Source organism: Barbus barbus, assembly GCF_936440315.1.
Source record: "Barbus barbus genome assembly, chromosome: 34".
NCBI classification, from domain to species: domain Eukaryota; kingdom Metazoa; phylum Chordata; class Actinopteri; order Cypriniformes; family Cyprinidae; genus Barbus; species Barbus barbus.
The window spans coordinates 5,836,040-5,856,042 of NC_136762.1; the positions used below are offsets into that span (position 1 = coordinate 5,836,040).

At 38.0% G+C, this 20,003-nt stretch overlaps 1 protein-coding gene across 1 annotated transcript; it reads right to left on the bottom strand.

Annotated features, from left to right (window-relative positions):
• On the bottom strand, nt 1-13,313 carry LOC306854069 (sialic acid-binding Ig-like lectin 14). The gene is made up of 7 exons (XM_079391868.1): nt 13,094-13,313; nt 2,541-2,673; nt 2,011-2,391; nt 1,611-1,907; nt 1,423-1,523; nt 1,175-1,204; nt 1-339 (listed from the first exon to the last, which is right to left on the bottom strand). The coding sequence occupies exons 2-5, from the start codon at nt 2,578-2,580 to the stop codon at nt 1,432-1,434; spliced, it is 810 nt and encodes a 269-aa protein (XP_079247994.1). The 5' UTR covers nt 2,581-2,673; nt 13,094-13,313; the 3' UTR covers nt 1-339; nt 1,175-1,204; nt 1,423-1,431.
• Nucleotides 13,314-20,003: the final 6,690 nt, after the last annotated feature.

Consider the following 20,003-nt stretch of genomic DNA (forward strand, 5'->3'; position numbering starts at 1 on the left):
TTGTTTACCATATAAAAATACTTTATGTCTATTGATAATGAATAATTCAAGAATATATATTTTTTTATATATCTGATGGTGCTGATCTATATATGATCTAAACAGGAATGACAATATTACACCTTCAGTTCCTGCTCAAGTGAGAAAATAAGTCTATTCCACGACTATTATCCACAATGTACCTCAGATTCGAAATATTTCCACAAGAGGATATGTTTTGTACTGATTTGTTGCAAAAGAACGCATAAGAAACTGTTGTGTCCTGGTCTCTGCTCTCTGCCATCTGGACCACTGCTGCCGTCACCTGAATCAATCCTGGTAATCTATCTCCCTCTCTCTCTCACAAACACACACACACACAAGAATGTCAATATATTTAATTTAGTTCAAGTTCATTCATAAAGTGGAGACATATTTTAAAAAACAGCATCTGAGCTTATCATCCTTATAAAAAAAATTCTGATGATTTTTTTCGCATTAAATTATATTATATTACATTTTTGTTACAACCTCTGACTAATGAACAGACAGACCATAAGATCTACAAAAAGGCCAACATGAGGCTCTAAGCAACATCGGAGTCCGAAAGCTCAATTAAAAGTATAGAGATAATAGAATAACTAAATGTCTAGATAAATTATTATATAAATGACCTATAATCAATTGGCATTCCAACCTAAATTTAAAGCGGTCAGGTAAGAGTTTTTACTTTGTGCACAGGAAAGACAGAACGTGCACCTTCAGCCACACCACCGTTGGGTCAGTTTGGTGAACTTTACAATATACTGGAAACGGATCTGGTTACTTTTATCAGCTGTAAGAATATTTTAACACAATGTACTTCCACTCTCTATCCAAAATAACACATCATCTTTTACAGTTTGAATTATTGTATGATGTCTTGTTGTCTTTTTATGACAGAAAAACTATTTTGTATTCTTTAAAAATAATTCGTATTTTTTAGGGCACAGAATATTAAATAATATTAAAGACATTGATCTGCATTGATAAAAATAAGTTATAACCTTTTAACGGTACAGTACTATCTAGGTGATTTCAAAGTTTACAGACATGAGATCAAACTATAAAAAATCAAACTTCTAAAAAAAATCAGACTGAAACAGAGTAATGTTCTGAGGTTGATTTAAAACTGCTGAAATAAATTATGACTTACTCACCCATTGTCATTTCTGGATTGCGCTTCCTGGGAAAGATATGAGTCTTTTAAAAGAAAATAATACTAAATGGTCCCAGAACGTCACAACGTATTCTTAAAATTATCATTGTTTTTAAACTAAATTATTAATTTGACATCAAATTAATTAATTTTCATTTATTCCAAATATAGTGCAAACCATTTTCAAGGATGTCTTATTTAATATTAGTCAGTGATATTTATGTTTAAGTCAATTCCAGACTCACCTGTATCTCTTACCAATGAAGAAACACAGTAATCCAGACAAAAGAGCAGCTCCAACACCAGAGATGACTGGTATGAGAATCTGGTTGAGAGTTGCATTGTTCTGATAAATCAATAACATAACTTAATTACTTAAAATGATCCCAATTACTTAAAACATTATATACACAGAACAGTTTTATTGTTATACCTTTCACAAAGATAGGGTGAGTCACTGTTATTTCTCCCTTGACATTCCCGTGGTGCTTGACTGTGCAATTTATGGAGGTGTGATCATCCTCTTTTGTTGGGGTGAAGGTCAGGACAGACTCTGCTTCCCAGTTTCCATGACCAATGTCCTTGTAGCTCATAATGGTTTTTCCAGGGTGGCTCCAGGTGAGAGTGGGCTGGTGGGTTGGACAGGTGTGCCGGACAGAGCATTTGAAGACTGCAGGTTGATGCTCCTCCACAGACTGCTCGGCCTGCAGCTCTGGTTTTGATACTTGCTCTGTCAATGTATTTTGAATGACAAAACACATATTTCACATAGTACATAAAAGCACATACTTAGGTGTTGTATTCACAGGTTGAGAGCTCAAAAGCACACTTACCGATCATTTTAATTGACACACAGTTATCCACAAAGGAGTACTTGTCTGTGGGCGATGTCTCTAATTCAACCCTGAAACAATACGGGCCGTTGTCATAGTTTCTGACCTCATCAATCTCCAAGGAGCAGTTTAAAGACCCCAGTGAACCAATCAGTTTTGTACGACCCTTGAAACTGTCTTTAATCTTTGTAGGGTCTTTATGAAAAATTATATCCTCCCATTTGTCCTTCATGTGCCATATAGCTCTAGTACGATCAGAGGGCTGTTGTTTAGCAGGGTATTTGAATGAACAGGGCAACACGACACAAGACGACACCAGAGCATCCATGTCAGACTCTACGTCCACCTTCCAGACATCAGCAAACACGCCTGCACAAATAACTGCAAAATAATAATGACAAGTTATTAATAACATTTAATAACTTACATTTAAAGAAGTTCAAATTTTAATAGAAATAATTTTAAAGTAGTCATAATTATGTAAATAATTTATTCATATAATGTTTGGAAAGAAAACTTTAAAATCATACTGTGAAGCCAGTAGAGAAGAACTTCTGCTCGTACAGCCATGCTGGATTGGACTGTAGAAACCGAAGAGGAAAAAACACACCAAATGATAAAGAAAAGTATTATTGATTTCTTTGCACATACAATAATCTTTGTCTAGGGCATGGCCACTGGCTTCAATAGAGTTCATATAGAGCTCTCAGAAGATAATTATTGGAAACAAAAATTAATAGGCTAATTTACTCATCTAAGTGGAATCAACACAGCAATGAGAAACACCGAAATGTGCACACATGTGATCAGTAGTGGTATTAGGCTTGTTCGAGATAAACTACTCCAGCCTGCCACAGGCTGGCAAGATCTGAAGCTTGCAGTCGGGGTGGAATTGAAAGTGGAGACGTCAAGTCGGACACTTTCTGCTCCCGGTAGTGATGCTCTCGCTGTGTTTGCGTACTCGATCACAGAGGAAGTGAATTTAATGCAATGTTTGTCAAATACACAGATGTTTCTGCGACAGAAACACTTGTATATACTGCTTAATAAAGCACCATCTGTGCAAGAATAAAGTTCAACAAACATACACTATTTAAATTAGGGCTGCACGATATATCGCATGCGATTGGTCACGTGCATCCATGGAGTGCTCCATTTGAAAACAGGTGATGGAGATTTATTAATAATCACAGAACCGGCTTTACTGACGAGATGTGCATGACCAATAGCATGCGATATATCGTGCAGCCCTAATTTAAATACCAATAAAGTGGGGGTAAATATGTTTTATCAGTGTTTTTTGATAAACATGACCCAATATAACAGTGCGATTACAGTAAAAAAGCTTTTACTGTTATAAATACACTGATTTGCAACCATTATTGGAATTTAATTGTTATAATAAACACACAACACACATTGTCCTTGTCATCACAGAATCTGACAAATGAGAATAAAGTGTGTCATCATCAAGGGTTTCGCAGCCAATTTTGAGCAACTGCAGCACCTGACATAAGGTGCGTTCCAAATGGGATATATTGCCCTCCAAAGGGCACGTCAGAGTGAAACAATCGTGGCCGTCATATTAAAGGGTTGTTCCAAACCGAAGTGCTCAAAACTGGCCACTTCAAAGGGACCTTTGGAATGAAGCATTTCGAAGGGTACAACTGATGGACACTTCAGACCCCCATGATCCTTTGCACTGATTCTTTCCATGATGATGGCCTCCATATGGGCAGGGGATGATGACGCAGAAGGCAGAAGAAGAGACAGTTGTTTGGTCCCGTTCACCCTTTAACCTTTTGAAGGGATTATGGCATAGGGATGAGCCCTTCTGAATGGAACGCAGGGCTAGGCGGCTGGTCTCGTTTTGCTCTCGCGGTACTTTGATGGCACATGTGATCGGAAGGCAGCTGCAGCGTCGATCAAAGTTGGACAAATTTTCTAACCAGAATGCATTGCTTTTGTCAAGTCATTAACATTAGGCTTGTCTGAGATGAGCAATATCTATGCAGAACCGATCACTGGTTATCACCACGAGATGAATGCCGGTTAGAAAAAGGCGAGGCGGCTGTGTCGGATTGCGCAGTCAGACGCAGTTGCTCTCCACCGACTGCACTGATCAAAAGCACAGTGGTGGAGGTAACGAATTACAATTATTCACGTTACTGTAATTAAGTAGTTTTTTCGGGTACTTGTACTTTGAGTATATTTTTAAAGCTGTACTTTTACTTGTACTTAAGTATAAATTAAGAAAAATAATCTACTTCGTTAATTTTAAATCATAATTAATTACTGTGTGCGCCCACAATTTAAACTGACATTCAAACCTTTGATGGCACTTCAGTAGCCAATAAAGATATCCGATCATAAACGGACCAATAAAAGCCCTGATATCTGAACCGGGAAAAGCCGCCGCTGCAGCATGTGAAGAGCTGATCAGACAGTGAGGGAGCTCAGCGTAACTTATGGACTCAAAGTTTGGAGAAACAAACTACATGGTAGTGTTATCATAAATATCTATATTGGTACTGAAATATCTAACACGGTTCCATTATTCATTACCCACAGAATATAAACCGAATATACACCGATACATGCTGCGTCTCTCTCCTCTCCAACAGTGAGTCTGACACGCATCTGCCTCTTGTCAGCTACAGAGTCTGAATATCAGTGTGGGATTGCAGGTATTACGCATAATTTTAATCATTCCGGCGCAAATGTGGCGAGCGCTTTATTGTAACATGAGAACACAGTATGTAATCGCAGAAAACTGGATGTGAGCTCTCAAATAGGTCTAACTTAGGCTATACAAATGAACTGCCTGTTCTTTCACTCTAATATTGCTTGTGCGCACTCAGACTGTGTGCAATCGCGATCTCTCCGTGCTTTTATAGCAATGATTTATCTTTGATCCTGGATTAAATTTTGTCAAAAGTTATCTACCATTCAGAATAGATCCACACCAGACCGATGAAAAGGCTACTGGAAATTTTATTGGATGTAAGTGAAATGCACCAGAAAGTCTTTCAAGAATCAAAGATGTTACTTTAATTTCTTTACGATGTAAGTTTATGCTAGAAATGTTTCAGAATGAGATATTTGTCAGATTTGTACATATAAATATCCTAGTCTGTGTAACTGCATCACTACATTCACTACATGCCGCAGCCATATCACCCTGTAGCCCAAGACTGGTTGCCCACTGAAGCTAAGCAGGGTTGAGCCTGGTCAGTACCTGGATGGGAGACCTCCGGTGAAAACTAGGTTGCTGTTGGAAGAGGTGTTACTGAGGCCAGCAGGGCCTCACTAACACCTCACCCTGCGGTCTGTGTGGTCAGTGTGGGTCCTAACGCCCCAGTATAGTGACGGGGACACTATACTGTCAAAAAAGCACCGTCTTTCGGATGAGACGTTAAACCGAGGTCCTGACTCTCTGTGGTCATTAAAAATCCTAGGATATCTTTCGAAAAGAGTAGAGGTGTGACCTCGGCATCCTGGCCAAATTTCCCATTGGTCTCTGACCATCATGGCCTCCTAATCATCCCCTTACATTGATTGGCTTCATCACTCTGTCTCCTCTCCACCAGTAAGCTGGTGTGTGGTGGGCGTTCTGGCGCACTATGGCTGCCGTCGCATCATCCAGGTGGATGCTGCACATTGGTGGTGGACGAGGAGACACCACCCCTCACAATGTAGAGCGCTTTGAGTGCTTAGAAAAAGCAGAAAAGCGCTATATAAATGTAATGAATTATTATTATTATTATTACATTGTACAGACATTACAGATCAAAGCCATCTGATGTTCCATTTATCTAAATATACACTCACCTAAAGGATTATTAGGAACACCATACTAATACTGTGTTTGACCCCCTTTCGCCTTCATAACTGCATGCCTTAATTCTACGTGGCATTGATTCAACAAGGTGCTGAAAGCATTCTTTAGAAATGTTGGCCCATATTGATAGGATAGCATCTTGCAGTTGATGGAGATTTGTGGGATGCACATCCAGGGCACGAAGCTCCCGTTCCACCATATCCCAAAGATGCTCTATTGGGTTGAGATCTGGTGACTGTGGGGGCCATTTTAGTACAGTGAACTCATTGTCATGTTCAAGAAACCAATTTGAAATGATTCAAGCTTTGTGACATGGTGCATTATCCTGCTGGAAGTAGCCATCAGAGGATGGGTACATGGTGGTCATAAAGGGATGGACATGGTCAGAAACAATGCTCAGGTAGGCCGTGGCATTTAAACGATGCCCAATTGGCATTAAGGGGCCTAAAGTGTGCCAAGAAAACATCCCCCACACATTTACACCATCACCACCAGCCTGCACAGTGGTAACAAGGCATGATGGATCCATGTTCTCATTCTGTTTACGCCAAATTCTGACTCTACCATCTGAATGTCTCAACAGAAATCGAGACTCATCAGACCAGGCAACATTTTTCCAGTCTTCAACCGTCCAATTTTGGTGAGCTCGTGCAAATTGTAGCCTCTTTTTCCTATTTGTAGTGGAGATGAGTGGTACCCGGTGGGGTCTTCTGCTGTTGTAGCCCATCCGCCTCAAGGTTGTGCGTGTTGTGGCTTCACAAATGCTTTGCTGCATACCTCGGTTGTAACGAGTGGTTATTTCAGTCAAAGTTGCTCTTCTATCAGCTTGAATCAGTCGGCCCATTCTCCTCTGACCTCTAGCATCAACAAGGCATTTTCGCCCACAGGACTGCCACATACTGGATGTTTTTCGCTTTTCACACCATTCTTTGTAAACCCTAGAAATGATTGTGCGTGAAAATCCCAGTAACTGAGCAGATTGTGAAATACTCAGACCGGCCCGTCTGGCACCAACAACCATGCCACGCTCAAAATAGCTTAAATCACCTTTCTTTCCCATTCTGACATTCAGTTTGGAGTTCAGGAGATTGTCTTGACCAGGACCACACCCCTAAATGCATTGAAGCAACTGCCATGTGATTGGTTGATTAGATAATTGCATTAATGAGAAATTTAACAGGTGTTCCTAATAATCCTTTAGGTGAGTGTATATAATACAATAAATATGGCTCTTAAAACACTGCCTATAAAAATTCAGTCTTGTCATATTTTGAATACCTCAACTGAATTGAGTTAATTTGTTTTATAATTTTATTACTGACTGTGTACTTTTTTTGTAAATTCAGTTCAGTTTGAAATCAAATTTGAAATCATGCTTCTTTGTGCTGTAAGCTTTTGCAACAAAGTTACCCTATTTTAAAGACACAGATAGGCTACACAGAATGAGCAAATGTTTAAGATTGAGATTTTTGTAATGGTAATTGATCAATGTTTATATGTAGGCTATATAATTATTATTTTTTTTTTTTTGTGAAGACTTGGATTAAATCACTCAAAGCTTGAAATAACGATTGCCTTGAAAAAATGGATGGTCAAAAAAAAAAAGATATTAAAATATCTATATTAAAGTCGTCATGAAATAAAAAAAAAATACCCTAACCTTTACTTACTTTTTTAGTGCACTTTACTAGTCTTGTAGCGAACAATTAAACCATGCAAGTCAATACACCTGGAAAAAAATTGTCTGCCATTGTAATATTTAATCAAAACCTGAAAATTGGCTTCCACTCTGGAATGGCGTTCTCGCTCTGACGTCAGTTTGACGGCTTGGGGAGAATCCTCTTGTTAAGTCATGACGTAAGGCATGCTGTTTCCGGGTCCAAGCCGCTACTTATTTCACTTGAGAATACTATCTCAGCAGCCATTTATGATCACTATTTAATTAATATTACATATTTAAACTAAGCATTTAAAAACAAATTGCTGTGCACACTACAGTCTCCGTGCTCACAGTGTCCCAGACACTAATATTTTAGCCAAATCACTGTCTGGCCATCTGGGATTTCAGTATGGAGATAAAGGTTAGGGTTATAATTTTTCAGTATTTCATGACATCATAGGTGTATATTAGCAAAGTTTGGTGTTTTTTGGGCCATCTGGCAGAGCGTTAGGACCCAGAAGCAGTGAAGCGTGATGTCAGACTTAACAAGCAGATATTCTTAACCACTATCCAACAGTGAATCTGCTATATGCAAGAGGTGGAGTGGAGGTGCACCACAATAAAACCCCTCCCTTTATTCAATATTTTGTTTCAATCGGAAATACATCACAACATTGAACTCAGTTGTAACTTCCAGGTAACGGGTACTTTAATATTGATATTTTTTCAAGGTATTGAAGTTAGAAATTCCTGTATCATGGCCACTAATTCATGTACTTTGTTAATAAGATAAAAGTGGGTTTTGTTCAAAGTAGCTGTTATCTACATAGATCTTTCATATGAATTAATATTATTTTGGTAATTTATTAAATATCGCCGGCTAAAATGTAACAAGGAACTAGTACTCTGGGTAGTTTTTGAGAAGAGTACTTTGTACTTTTACTAAAGTACTGTTTTGGCACCAGTACTTTTACTTGGAATTGAGTAGTATTGCAGCAATGTAATACCACTTGTACTTAAGTACAAATTATCAGTACTCTTTCCACCACTGCAAAAGCATGATGGGAAATGACTGGCTGACGACACAGCTTAATGCTCATTGGTTGAGACAACTGATGTTGCATTCTCTTCTAAAATGTTTTATTTTTTTTATCTGATTTCATGTGATTACGTATTTAAACTATGCATGAATATTCCCAAACACTAATGACAGTGCAATCTCTGTGTGAGATATGTGATTGTTGTCATATTTCTATAAAAATCTAAAATACATGTTTGTATTAAAGTAAAAATGGGTGATAAATACGCCTTTCGTATGGAATTAAACAGCAAGCACTTTGAAAGTCTTGTCCATCATATTTATTTTCATATAAAGCAACAGAACTGAAATTATATCATGTTTATCAGCAGTACAGTACATGAGTGAGAATAACGCGATATAAGCCTTTGATCTCGTAGGTATCTGTTCCACTTCGAGAGGTCAGAACTGCCCGTCTTGACTGCACTTATTTCACTCCTCCCCTCACTGCAGCCGCCTACATTTCAGGCGAGGCGCATCTGATGACATGGCATCTGAGGCATGGAAGCCAGTGGCACATCTGGTGACACCTCCGCTTTTCACGAACATGTGTCAGTGGAGAGTGACGTGTGACATGCATGTCAAAAGTAAATCCATGCAAATTAATTCCGCAATGTAATTAATCCTATGTTTGATAGAAATGTGTCATCAATTAAATATAGTTCTGCAATTAAGTGCGTATGTAAGGCCCGTTCACACCAAGGACGAAAACGATAAAGATAATGATAAAGATATAGGCTAATTCTAAAAATCGTCCTCAATATTAAAGAATAGAAGAGTCCACACCACAACTACAACGATTAAGGCACAGAAAAACGATATTGTTAGAATCACTTTCAGAACGACTTTTTTTTCCAGCTGATGAATGATAAAAACAATGACACCCAATCAGAATCAATCCTGCTACAATGAGCTTGAGAATTTAAAGTGGCAGACGCGCATGAGCTGAGAATAAACAGACAATATTGTTCACTGGCGTGGACCCTAATATCGTTATCTTTATAGTTATCATTCTTGGTGTGAACAGGGCTTTTTTATCACACAGGAAAGAAAAATCAGAAGTGAGATCTCTTTAACATCTCAAATATTTATCCTAGACAGAAATGAGGTTACTTTAAGAAACAAATGGAGATTTTTGCTTGAGTCTACTGCTTCTCAAACTTTTCTCCTGAGATAAAAACTCTAACACTCTCACATTTGTCTCCTTTAAAGCTTTAGACGAGATCTCAACAACATCACACACTGTGCTCAGATTTTTCTCCTTAGCTACAGACTCTGGTGGTCTCATATTTCTCTCATGTGAAGCTTTAGAAGAGATCTCAACAACTTTACAAAGTGTGCACCAAGTCAAGTGAAAGGCACTAAATAAAGGGGGTACAAATCATAATTCAGAGTTAAAGGCTATATTGAGAGAGAAATTATGCAGAAATCAGGATAATGTTACTTTTTTAGGACAATGTTTATGTACTGTGGCGGGAGGAGCAAACGACAGACACAGTGGGTGTGGCGTCAGGCCTCTGAGAGGTTTTTATTAAACAAAATAATCAAATATAGTGTCCAAAAGGGGGTAAAAGTGTCCAAAATAAACAGGGGGTCTGGTGTCCTCGTCGTGCTGTGGGGCTCGTGAGGGAGGGCAGTGTTCGGAAAGGAAGGGTCCAGGGAAGGGGCGGAGTCCGGTGGCCGCACGCGCTCCCCTCTCGGATCCGGGAGCGAGTGGCGGCGGCTTCTTTCCAGCGGCTTCGTCCTACTCCTTGGCTCCCGGCATTTCTGGGGGATTAAACGGCCCGGCATCCTGGCCCGTCAGCCGTCACGGGTGCGGCAGTCTCTCTTCTCGACGCTCCCTTCCTGGACCCGCGAGGACACCAGCGTGCATGCACGGGGAAGAGACCGGTCTCCCGAGGAGAGTCGCTCGGCATTTAAACAGCGGCGGTAATGAGGCTCTATTCACATCAGGTGCGCCTCATCACACGCCGCCAGCCCTGGCTGTTTCAGCGTCCCTCCTCTCTCACACACCCACTCCCGTCAGGAGCCTGGTGAAGGGCGGCGAACACGGGACAGGGTGGTGATGATAATAAGGGGGGAGGCAGCCGACTCATCACAGTACACAGGCACATTATTTGTTGTTGGAAATAGTAATGTAAGATCATTTCTAATTGGTCAAGACATCCATTGGGATGGATCCGAAAGCCGAGTTTAAAAACTCAGCACACCATCAAATCCTGCGTCTCTTCATTTTTTGCCACCGCATTTTGATGCTGTTTTTTTTTAGCACTCTTTGAGCATGCTCTGGCCTACATGTCAGCTGCTACTTAACACCACGATGAGAAGAAAAAACACTTAGTCTCGTTACCTCATTTTATTCTTTCACTTTAGTTTCTTTTCTTTCGTTGAGTTTCGTGTTCAAAAGTTAAGTTTGCCGCAAAATGCAGTTCGACTGCACCCGCTTCAAACTTCAACTAGCAACTGAAACCATCTCCAGCCAACGCCCAACGATTGGCTTCCCAAGACATCACTTCAACGACCACTGAACTGTCAGCCAATCAGCAACCTCGGGAAACTCCCTTTCTACGACGACGACAAATGGGAATGCCTAAAGGCAACGCAAGCAAGTAACCTCCATATTTTTGCTGAGCTGGTGCGTTTAATATAAATTTTAACCTCATTGAGAAACTCAGTGCGAGGGTTAAATAAGTGATTGATGGTTGTTCAGGTCTATGCAATAGCACATATTGCTGTAAACTTGGGAATTCATATTTCCATTCTCTTAAACTCATCCTTTCCTCACTTTCTCTTTTTCTGCAACGTGTGAATGTGTGAATGCTTGTGTTCATGTGTTAGATTAGTTTACATGTGGATACCATCCAATGCACATCCATGACATTTGCACATCCGGTTTATATATAATCTGCTGCATCTTCGCATATTACTGTGTGTGTATATAACGTAGAATGTGTACTACATACTGTGTATAATGTGTATCGGTAACTGCATGTCTGTCTAATAGTACAGTGTGTGTACTGAGTATATGTATGTGTATATTACACATTGTCATCTGTATAAGTCTGTACGTATGTATGGTAATGTCTATATGTAAATTGTTTCTGCACTGTCCGGAGCACGCTCTCAAGAATTTCACTCACGAAGGCACATGTGCTGTGGTAATGTGACAATAAAAGTGATTTGATTTGATTTGATTTGATGTCTTAGATTTATCAAATAAAGCCTTATTTATATTGAAAAGAGAAGTATATTGTGTTTTGTGCTCACAAGTTAATGTCTTAAACTGCCGATCTTTGCTACTATGCTATTAAATAATGCCATCCCTATATTTTGGATTTTAATATCCCGTGCAGAGTTGATGTTATACGGCTCGTTCAGTGAATCGGTGCCATGAAACTGTTCAAATTCCCTATAAAATCATAAATTATTCCCTTTGAGCTAAATTGACCTGTTTCCCTTAAAATACATATTACCTTTACAACACTGTTCTTTTACCAAATTCAGTTCACACATCACTGATCTCCTGCTGGTTATACTACAACACTTATTTTTGAAAATAATTGCTTTGGATTTTTTTTCCCATTTAATATTCAATAACATCACTGTTATTGGAAATAATAGTTAATAACTTTACTGTAACTCACTGTACTTTCACCAAATTCAGTTCACACACCACTGCTCTTACTGGTTTTACTACAACACTCATTTTGTTCAAATATAATAATTACTTTTACATATGTTTATGATTTTTTTAATCATAAAAACAGTTAATAACTTCATTGTAACACACTGTTCTATGTGAACTGAATTTGATGAAAGTACAGTGTGTTACAGTGACGTTATTAACTATTATGTCCAATAACATTGACGTTATTGAATATAAAATATTACATAAAAATTATCCAAAAGCAGTTATTTTCAAAATAAGTGTTGTAGTATAATCAGCAGGAGAGCAGTGATGTGTGAACTGAATTTGATGACACTACACTGTGAAGTTAGTGAATGTTTTATTAGTAAAATATTTCGCGTTTCACACTTTGCAGACGGTCCCTTAGAACTTGTCTCTCAGATGCCAGCGCATTAAGATTAATGTATTTTGTACAGAGCGGAGAAAAGCTTGTTTTGAGGACAAGCTTTTCTTTCTTTTTTTTTTTTTTTTTTTTTTTGTAGACATAGGCTTTAAACAATAAGAACTACAGAAAAGCTTCACTGTGAGAAAAAAATAAATAAATAAAAATCACAAACCTAGCAGAAGATACCGCTGGGTGCAGTCCCCTAACTGACCAACTTTTGAAGCTGTGCATTTTTCTTTCATGGCAATATTATTGACATGTCTATGACAGCACACTGCGGATTTCTAGCCAAACGAAAACTACATTTCGAACCGCTATCTTTACTATTGCTGTACGACGGGCAAATTCAAAAGAGATCAAAACTTAGATGTGAAAAAAAACATCTTTATATGAATATTTTTAGCAAAAATAAATATTCTGTCGTCATTTACTCACCTTTGTGTCTTTCAAAGACAATACGTACAGGTCCACAGCAAACCAGTTAAACAGTAGCCTAGCGAGTGAAGTCGGGTTCGTGAAAGAATTGTTATTTTAAACCAAATCGTTCTAAATCGTTCGCGTATCTCTCAAGTCAGCACGTTACTAAAGTTACACACTTTCTGACGCAAGTCACAGTCACTCTGACTCCAAATAAACCAATATCCCGGAGTAGGCTATATTATAGCGAATTACGCAGTTGCACACGCAAACAAGGGCAGGGCTTGACCCAACTCACACAGAACATTTCATAACAACCCAATCAAGTCCAAGATTAACATTTAACACATTCCTTTAACAACAGTAACCTTTTAAACAAGCTTAAATATGTTACTGCAGTTACTAAATCCTGAGCATGCTGGTAATATTTATTTATTTATTTTTCAGTGGGACAAAATACATAATTCTTAAGTGTTTTGAAACATCAGATAGTGTAATAAAATAAAATATACTGAAAATATGTGTATGGCTTAATTACTGTCTTCGCACTGTATTAAAGAATAGAATAGAATAGAATAGAATAGAATAGAATAGAATACCTTTATTGCCATTGTAGAGCTCTGCAACGAAATTTGGCACTCATTCAAAAGTATCCACATACACATACAAAAGTAAATGAAAACAAAAGTAAACAGATGTGTGCAGAATGCAAATGTAAACAGAGTTTAAACAGATCTGTAAAGTAAGTACAGAGTGCAAATGTAATCATATGTACAGTAAGCACAGTGCATGTAAACAGATTGCACAATAGGTCGAGGGCAAATGAAGCAAATATGTAAGTGAATGCAGATATATATTATAGTGGTAAGAACACATCGATTGCACATTTAGTAGCTTGTTATGGTGTGAACTTAATTCAATTTCTGTCATATGAAGCTTTTAATTAAGATAAGCTTACAGTAATGTCAATTGTTTTCTAATCTCACATATTTTGGTGGGTCTTGAAATCAACTGTACTTGTCTATGTGGGTCCTGGAATGGAAAAGAGTTTGGGACCTTGCATCTGGACCTGCCTTCCTGGGATTGACACTACAGAGCACTTTCCTGACCTCAGCTGTGCTGATAGAAGGTGTCAGGCTGTCAGTGGATGGTAACAGCTCAGACTCAGTTTCATTCACTTCAAAGCAGGTGAAGTAGTGATTTAGTTCCTCCGTCAGTGAGTCGCTGGTGCTGGTGATTCGTAAACCTGTGAAAGCCTTTGTCATTTGTAAGGTGCTGGATGCCCTGCCATACTTCAGGGTCCCCATAACTGAAGTGGCCTTCAGTTTTATTCCTATAGGCTGCTTTTGCTCCTTTGATGCTCCTCTTCCAGACCTGAAGGCTGGTCCCTCGGTCAGAGCTTGTGTCATCTGTGATTTGTTGTTTGGATAGTCATTTGATTTGCTGTGACACTGTCAATGCAGAACTGTAGGTAGGACATGATACTGAATGTGTAGTCTTCTATGTTTTGTTGTGCAAATAAATCCCAGTTGATGCTTTCAAATAGGTCCTGAAGTACAAGCTTTGTTTTTCTGATGAGAAGTTTGTATGCAGGGGTGAGAAAGTGGGACAGATGATCAGACTAACCTGGGTGGGGAAGGGTCATAACTTTGTATCCGTCCTTTATATTGCTGTAAATGTGATCTAAAACATTACGTCCTCTCCGGTTATTTTCCAGGAACTGGAATTATATAATATAGCCTTCAAGTATTTGGAAAACATATTTCATGGGTCTTTTCAAATATGTTCACACAGCTCCCCCTGTAGTTCAAAACATCTGGCTGAGTGTCAGTGATAATTAGTGAGATCTCGCGAGACCTTGAGGGTCCACTGCGCTCAGGCAGTCTCTTTGGAAATTAAAACTGAAACCAAAACAGAATTTATTGAAAATGAACGTGCTTGTTTTCCCCATTGTGCTATCAAGGGAATGCAATAGAAGTCAACAAAAACAGTACAAAACCCCCACATAAATAAGTATGTTTGTGGAAATACGTTAAAGTCCGTGTAAAGTGATATTAAAATATGTGTTCTGAGTTTGTCACACAACAGAAAAATGTGTTATTAATCACCCAGCCAAATTTGAATGATAAAAAAACCCGCCAAGTAAGTAAAATAAGACAAACAGTGAGATCAGAGCGGCTTCGCGGGATGTTTTTAAACCCCCCCCCCCCCCCCCCCCCCCCCCCCAATCCATCCGGCACTTCTGTACCGGCACTCCTTTTTTTCCACTTCAAGCACTGTATATATATATATATATATATATATGGGTAATTCCAGAATTGGGTGTACATTTCGCGTCTCCCAGGTAAACCTTCTGTTATTTTTCAAAAACAAAAATTTCACTGAATCAGTTTTGAATAATAACATAATTTATATTAAGCTGTTACCAAAAACAATGCTTTTGTGTATATTAAGGGACATTTTGTCTTGAAGATAATAACTGAAAGACTGGCACTACACCTATTATTGCACCTATTATCTTTAAAGCATTCATAGAAAAAACTTGGTGACTTGCACCAAGTGATGTCACTTCCTCTGGTAGGAATCTTTGGAAAGCATTGATGTGTCTTTATTCTTTATTCCCATTAATTTGTACAAAATGTTTAGGATACACCAATAGTAGATTAATTATTTGTCAAACCTGTTATTGTGATTTTGCAGTGAATCTCTCATTCACTTTTTAAAAACAATAATATGATGGAAATCCATAAAATTCTGTTTTAGACATGCCATGTGGTATCTGGTTAGCATCTTGAGCCAAAGCACACAATGGTGGAAATTGTCAACTCTGTTAGTTTTTAAAAAAGTTTAATGACAACAGAGTTGACGATGAGTAACAGAGTCAAATGTTCCCAATCACATTTAAGTAATTTGCATTATTATTATGTTTATTTTGGATTCTGGGTCATTTTACTGTAAATGATACATTTGTTTTATATCATTACAGGCTAAAGAAATTGAATTGCAGGTAAATTAACCTCTCAGCAGCTGAAAGGCAAGGGCAACATAAGGCACAGCGACATGCTGACCCTGTAAGGAAGGCAGAAAATAGACAGAGACAGATGACACAAAAGGAAAAAAGCACCACTACTCAAAATTAATATTTTGCTGTAATGTTTATGAATACTAATGTAAACATATGGCTACAAAGTAAATCTAAAATTCTTGCAAACTGCTATTACTTGAATCAAGAGTGCCGTCTTTTATTATGTCTATAAAAAACTTGCATAGTGCACATTTAAATACTAAATATAGACATATGGGCAGAAATTGAAAGGGAGCAGCTATGTCATTTTATTTTACAGCTCTTTGGACACATACAGTTAATTTTCAATTACATGAAAGATCTGTAATTCACGTGTATTTTATCAAATGAAATAGTTGTTACATTTAAAATAGTTTCAGTATCTGACAGAAAATGTTGCTGTTTTTGGTCTTTTAACTACAGGTGGTCAACTCTGTTTTCTGATGTCAACTCTGTTAAACGCTAAAATACGTTAGTATTGTACGTTTTAGTGCCTGTAAAAACGTAAGTAAATGTACGTTTTATAGAACCACATTTTACATAAAATACATACGAATTATCATGAGATCACGTTGACAAAGTACATGGAAGAGGGGAACGTTTTTTAGTTGTTTCCTTTAAGCACAATAAACTTTTTTGTTAAAAAGCTATTTTGACACACTACCTCTTGAAGAGTGCACATTTTTGGTAGAAGTAGTAATAATGTATTGGAATGGGATGCTAGTTATTTCACACTGTTTTATACAGTATAATGTGTGTTTGTATAATATTTTGACGTTGTAATGTAATATTCCATATTCTGTTCTATATTGCTTCAATAAAGTAATAGTAACCCATTCTACCCTAGGAGTGGATGGTGGAAGAACCCACAGAGAACATTGACTGTGGAGGAACCATTGAGGAGCAACATGGATGTAGGGTGGGGCTGGACGGTCGTGCTTTTCTCCACTTCAGAATTACAAAGCAAGATCCATCAACCCAGAGAGTAAAGATCTACTAGACTTCAACAGGGATCACCTGTGGGCAGGAGGAATCGATTGTCAGGAATCGAACATTTGAATATCAATAGCATTTATTTTGCATTACTTGTGATATCCTGAAATCTGTTCTTTTAGGACCTTAAAGGGTTAGTTCACCCAAAAATGAAAATTCTGTCTTTAATTACTCACCCTCGTGTTGTTCCAAACCCGTAAATCCTCCGTTCATCTTCGGAACACAAATTAAGAATACTTTTTGTATATTCTCGCAGCTTCGTAAAATTACGGCTGAACCCCTGATGTCACGTGGATTATTTTGCCGATCTCCTTGCTACGTTTCTGGACCTTGATCTTGTAAGGACCCTTGTTGTCTATGGAGGGTCTGAGAGCGCTCAGATTCCATCAAAAATATCTTAATTTGTGTTCAGAATATGAACGGAGGTCTTATGAGTTTGGAACAACATGAAGGTGAGCATTTAATGACAGAATTTTAATTTTTGGGTGAACTATGCCTTTAATAATAAGAAACACCTTTTGGATTTGGCATCGAATTGTACAAATACTTAATATCGTAGGTTTTACTCAAAATGTAAGTTATTATTTTTAATAACATTATTGTTATCAGCACTATTATCTTTTTTTTTTTTTACAAATTTCACTTTATCTAACACAAAGTATTTTAGCACATATGATTAGTGTGTTTTGTTTGAGTTTAAAGGCTCAGTGAGCACTATTTGCTAACTTTTTTCAAAAGTGAAACATTTGGATGGAATAACTGAGCATTATGAAAGTGACGTACGGTCAAGTATGGTGACCCATACTCAGAATTTGTGCTCTGCATTTATCCCATCCAAAGTGCACACACACAGCAGTGAACACACACCCGGAGCAGTGGGCAGCCATTTATGCTGCGGCGCCCGGGGAGCAGTTGGGGGTTCGGTGCCTTGCTCAAGGGCACCTCAGTCATGGTATTGAGGGTGGAGAGAGCGCTGGACATTCACTCCCTCCACCTACAATCCTGCCGGCCTGAGACTCGAACCCACAACCTTTGGATTACGAGTCCGAATCTCTAACCATTAGGCCACGACTTCCCATGTAAGGACCATGTTATGCTCTTGGATTTGTGGTTTGCAGATGGCCCTGATCCTGCATCATCATTCAGGCATGCACTGGTAATCTGGGTGTGTCGGTCAAGTAGTGGTCTGCTCTGGTGCAATGACTGGCTAGAGTCATTGGGGCTCTTTATCCAGAAACCCCCACACAGTGTTGTGTAAGACTCCTTGTGTTGTGCACCCAGCAGACTCACACACTTCTGTGTGTTTCCGTGCTGTCAGGTATGAATCGCTTACTCCTGGATTCTTCTTTGAGCAACTGATGTTATGTATATATCATTTCAGATCTGGCTTCTTATTGATTAATTATGTCAAATCATAATCAAATCACTTTTATTGTCACATCACCAACAGCACGTGTGCCGTGTCAAGTGAAAAGCTTGGGAGCATGCTCCAGACAGTGCTGAATACAATTGCCACGTTTAACAAATAACAAATACACGTTTAACAAATAACATAACACTTTACAATAATGTCTAATTAAGTATTACTTAAACATACATTTTTCATAATTATGATTTTATTGTATTTTAAATAAGTACACTTATTTTTATATATTTAGCAGTATACTAAAGCACATGTAAAATAATTGATTTTAATTTCAACTTAAGTGTGTTCTTCACAATTACATTTGTTAATGTATTTTAAGTGTATTTAGTCTATAATATACACTATGTGCATTAATGCACTTGACATTTATTTTTCTTCTAAACTTAAATATACTTTCTTATACAGTATACTCCAATAAAACTTATTTTTGAAATTCTCATCACCAGCCCTTGCGCTATGAAATATGAGTTTAATTTTCGACATAATATTTGACAAACAGTGTCATTTCTGAGAGTACTGTATTTGTATGTTACATCTGTGTACAGAATACTTTCAATATCATTATGTTGTTCTCACTTAAACACATTTAATTGCATTAAATGCTTGCAAGCAAAAGTTTAACAGATCTAAAGAAAATTAATTTGTAAACGTAAATAGTTTAATTTAGCTCAAAAGAAATCATTTATGATTTCATAGGGAATTTGAACAGACTCACTGTTTACGGCTGATCACTGAGGCGGCAGCGATTCGTTGAACAAGCCGTATAACAGCAACTCTGCACTGGATATTAAAATCCAAAATATAGTGAAAACACTATTAAATAGCACAGTAACAAGATCGGCAGATTAAGACATTAACTTGTGAGCACAAAACACAAGATACTTCTCTTTTCAATATAAATAAGATTGTATTTATATAAACCTAAGTCATAAACTAATCTAACACATAAACACAAGCATTCATACATTCACACGTTGCAGAAAGAGAGAGTGTGAGGAAAGGAGGATGAAAATGTGAAATCCCAAGTTTACAGCAATATGTGCTATTGCATAGACCTGAACAACCATCAATCACTTATTTAACCCTCGCTTTGAGTTTCTCAATGAGGCTAAAATTTATATTAACTGCATCAATTCAGTTAGAATTTGGAGGTTACTTGCTTGTTGCTAAGGGAATCCCTTTTGTGTCGTCCTTGCAGGAAAGGGGTTCCCCGAAGTTGCTGATTGGCTGAGAGTTCATTAGTCGTTGAAGTGACGTCTTGGGAAGCCAATGGTTGGGCGCTGGCTGCGGATGCAGAGTTGTGGCTGGTAGACGTTTTGAGGCGGTCACAGACTCGAGTTGAACTCGGAGACGAGGCGTGGCGGCAAAACTTAACTGAGTACACGAAACTCACAACAGAAAATAAAATAAATTAAAGTAAAATAATAAAGGGATGTAAAGA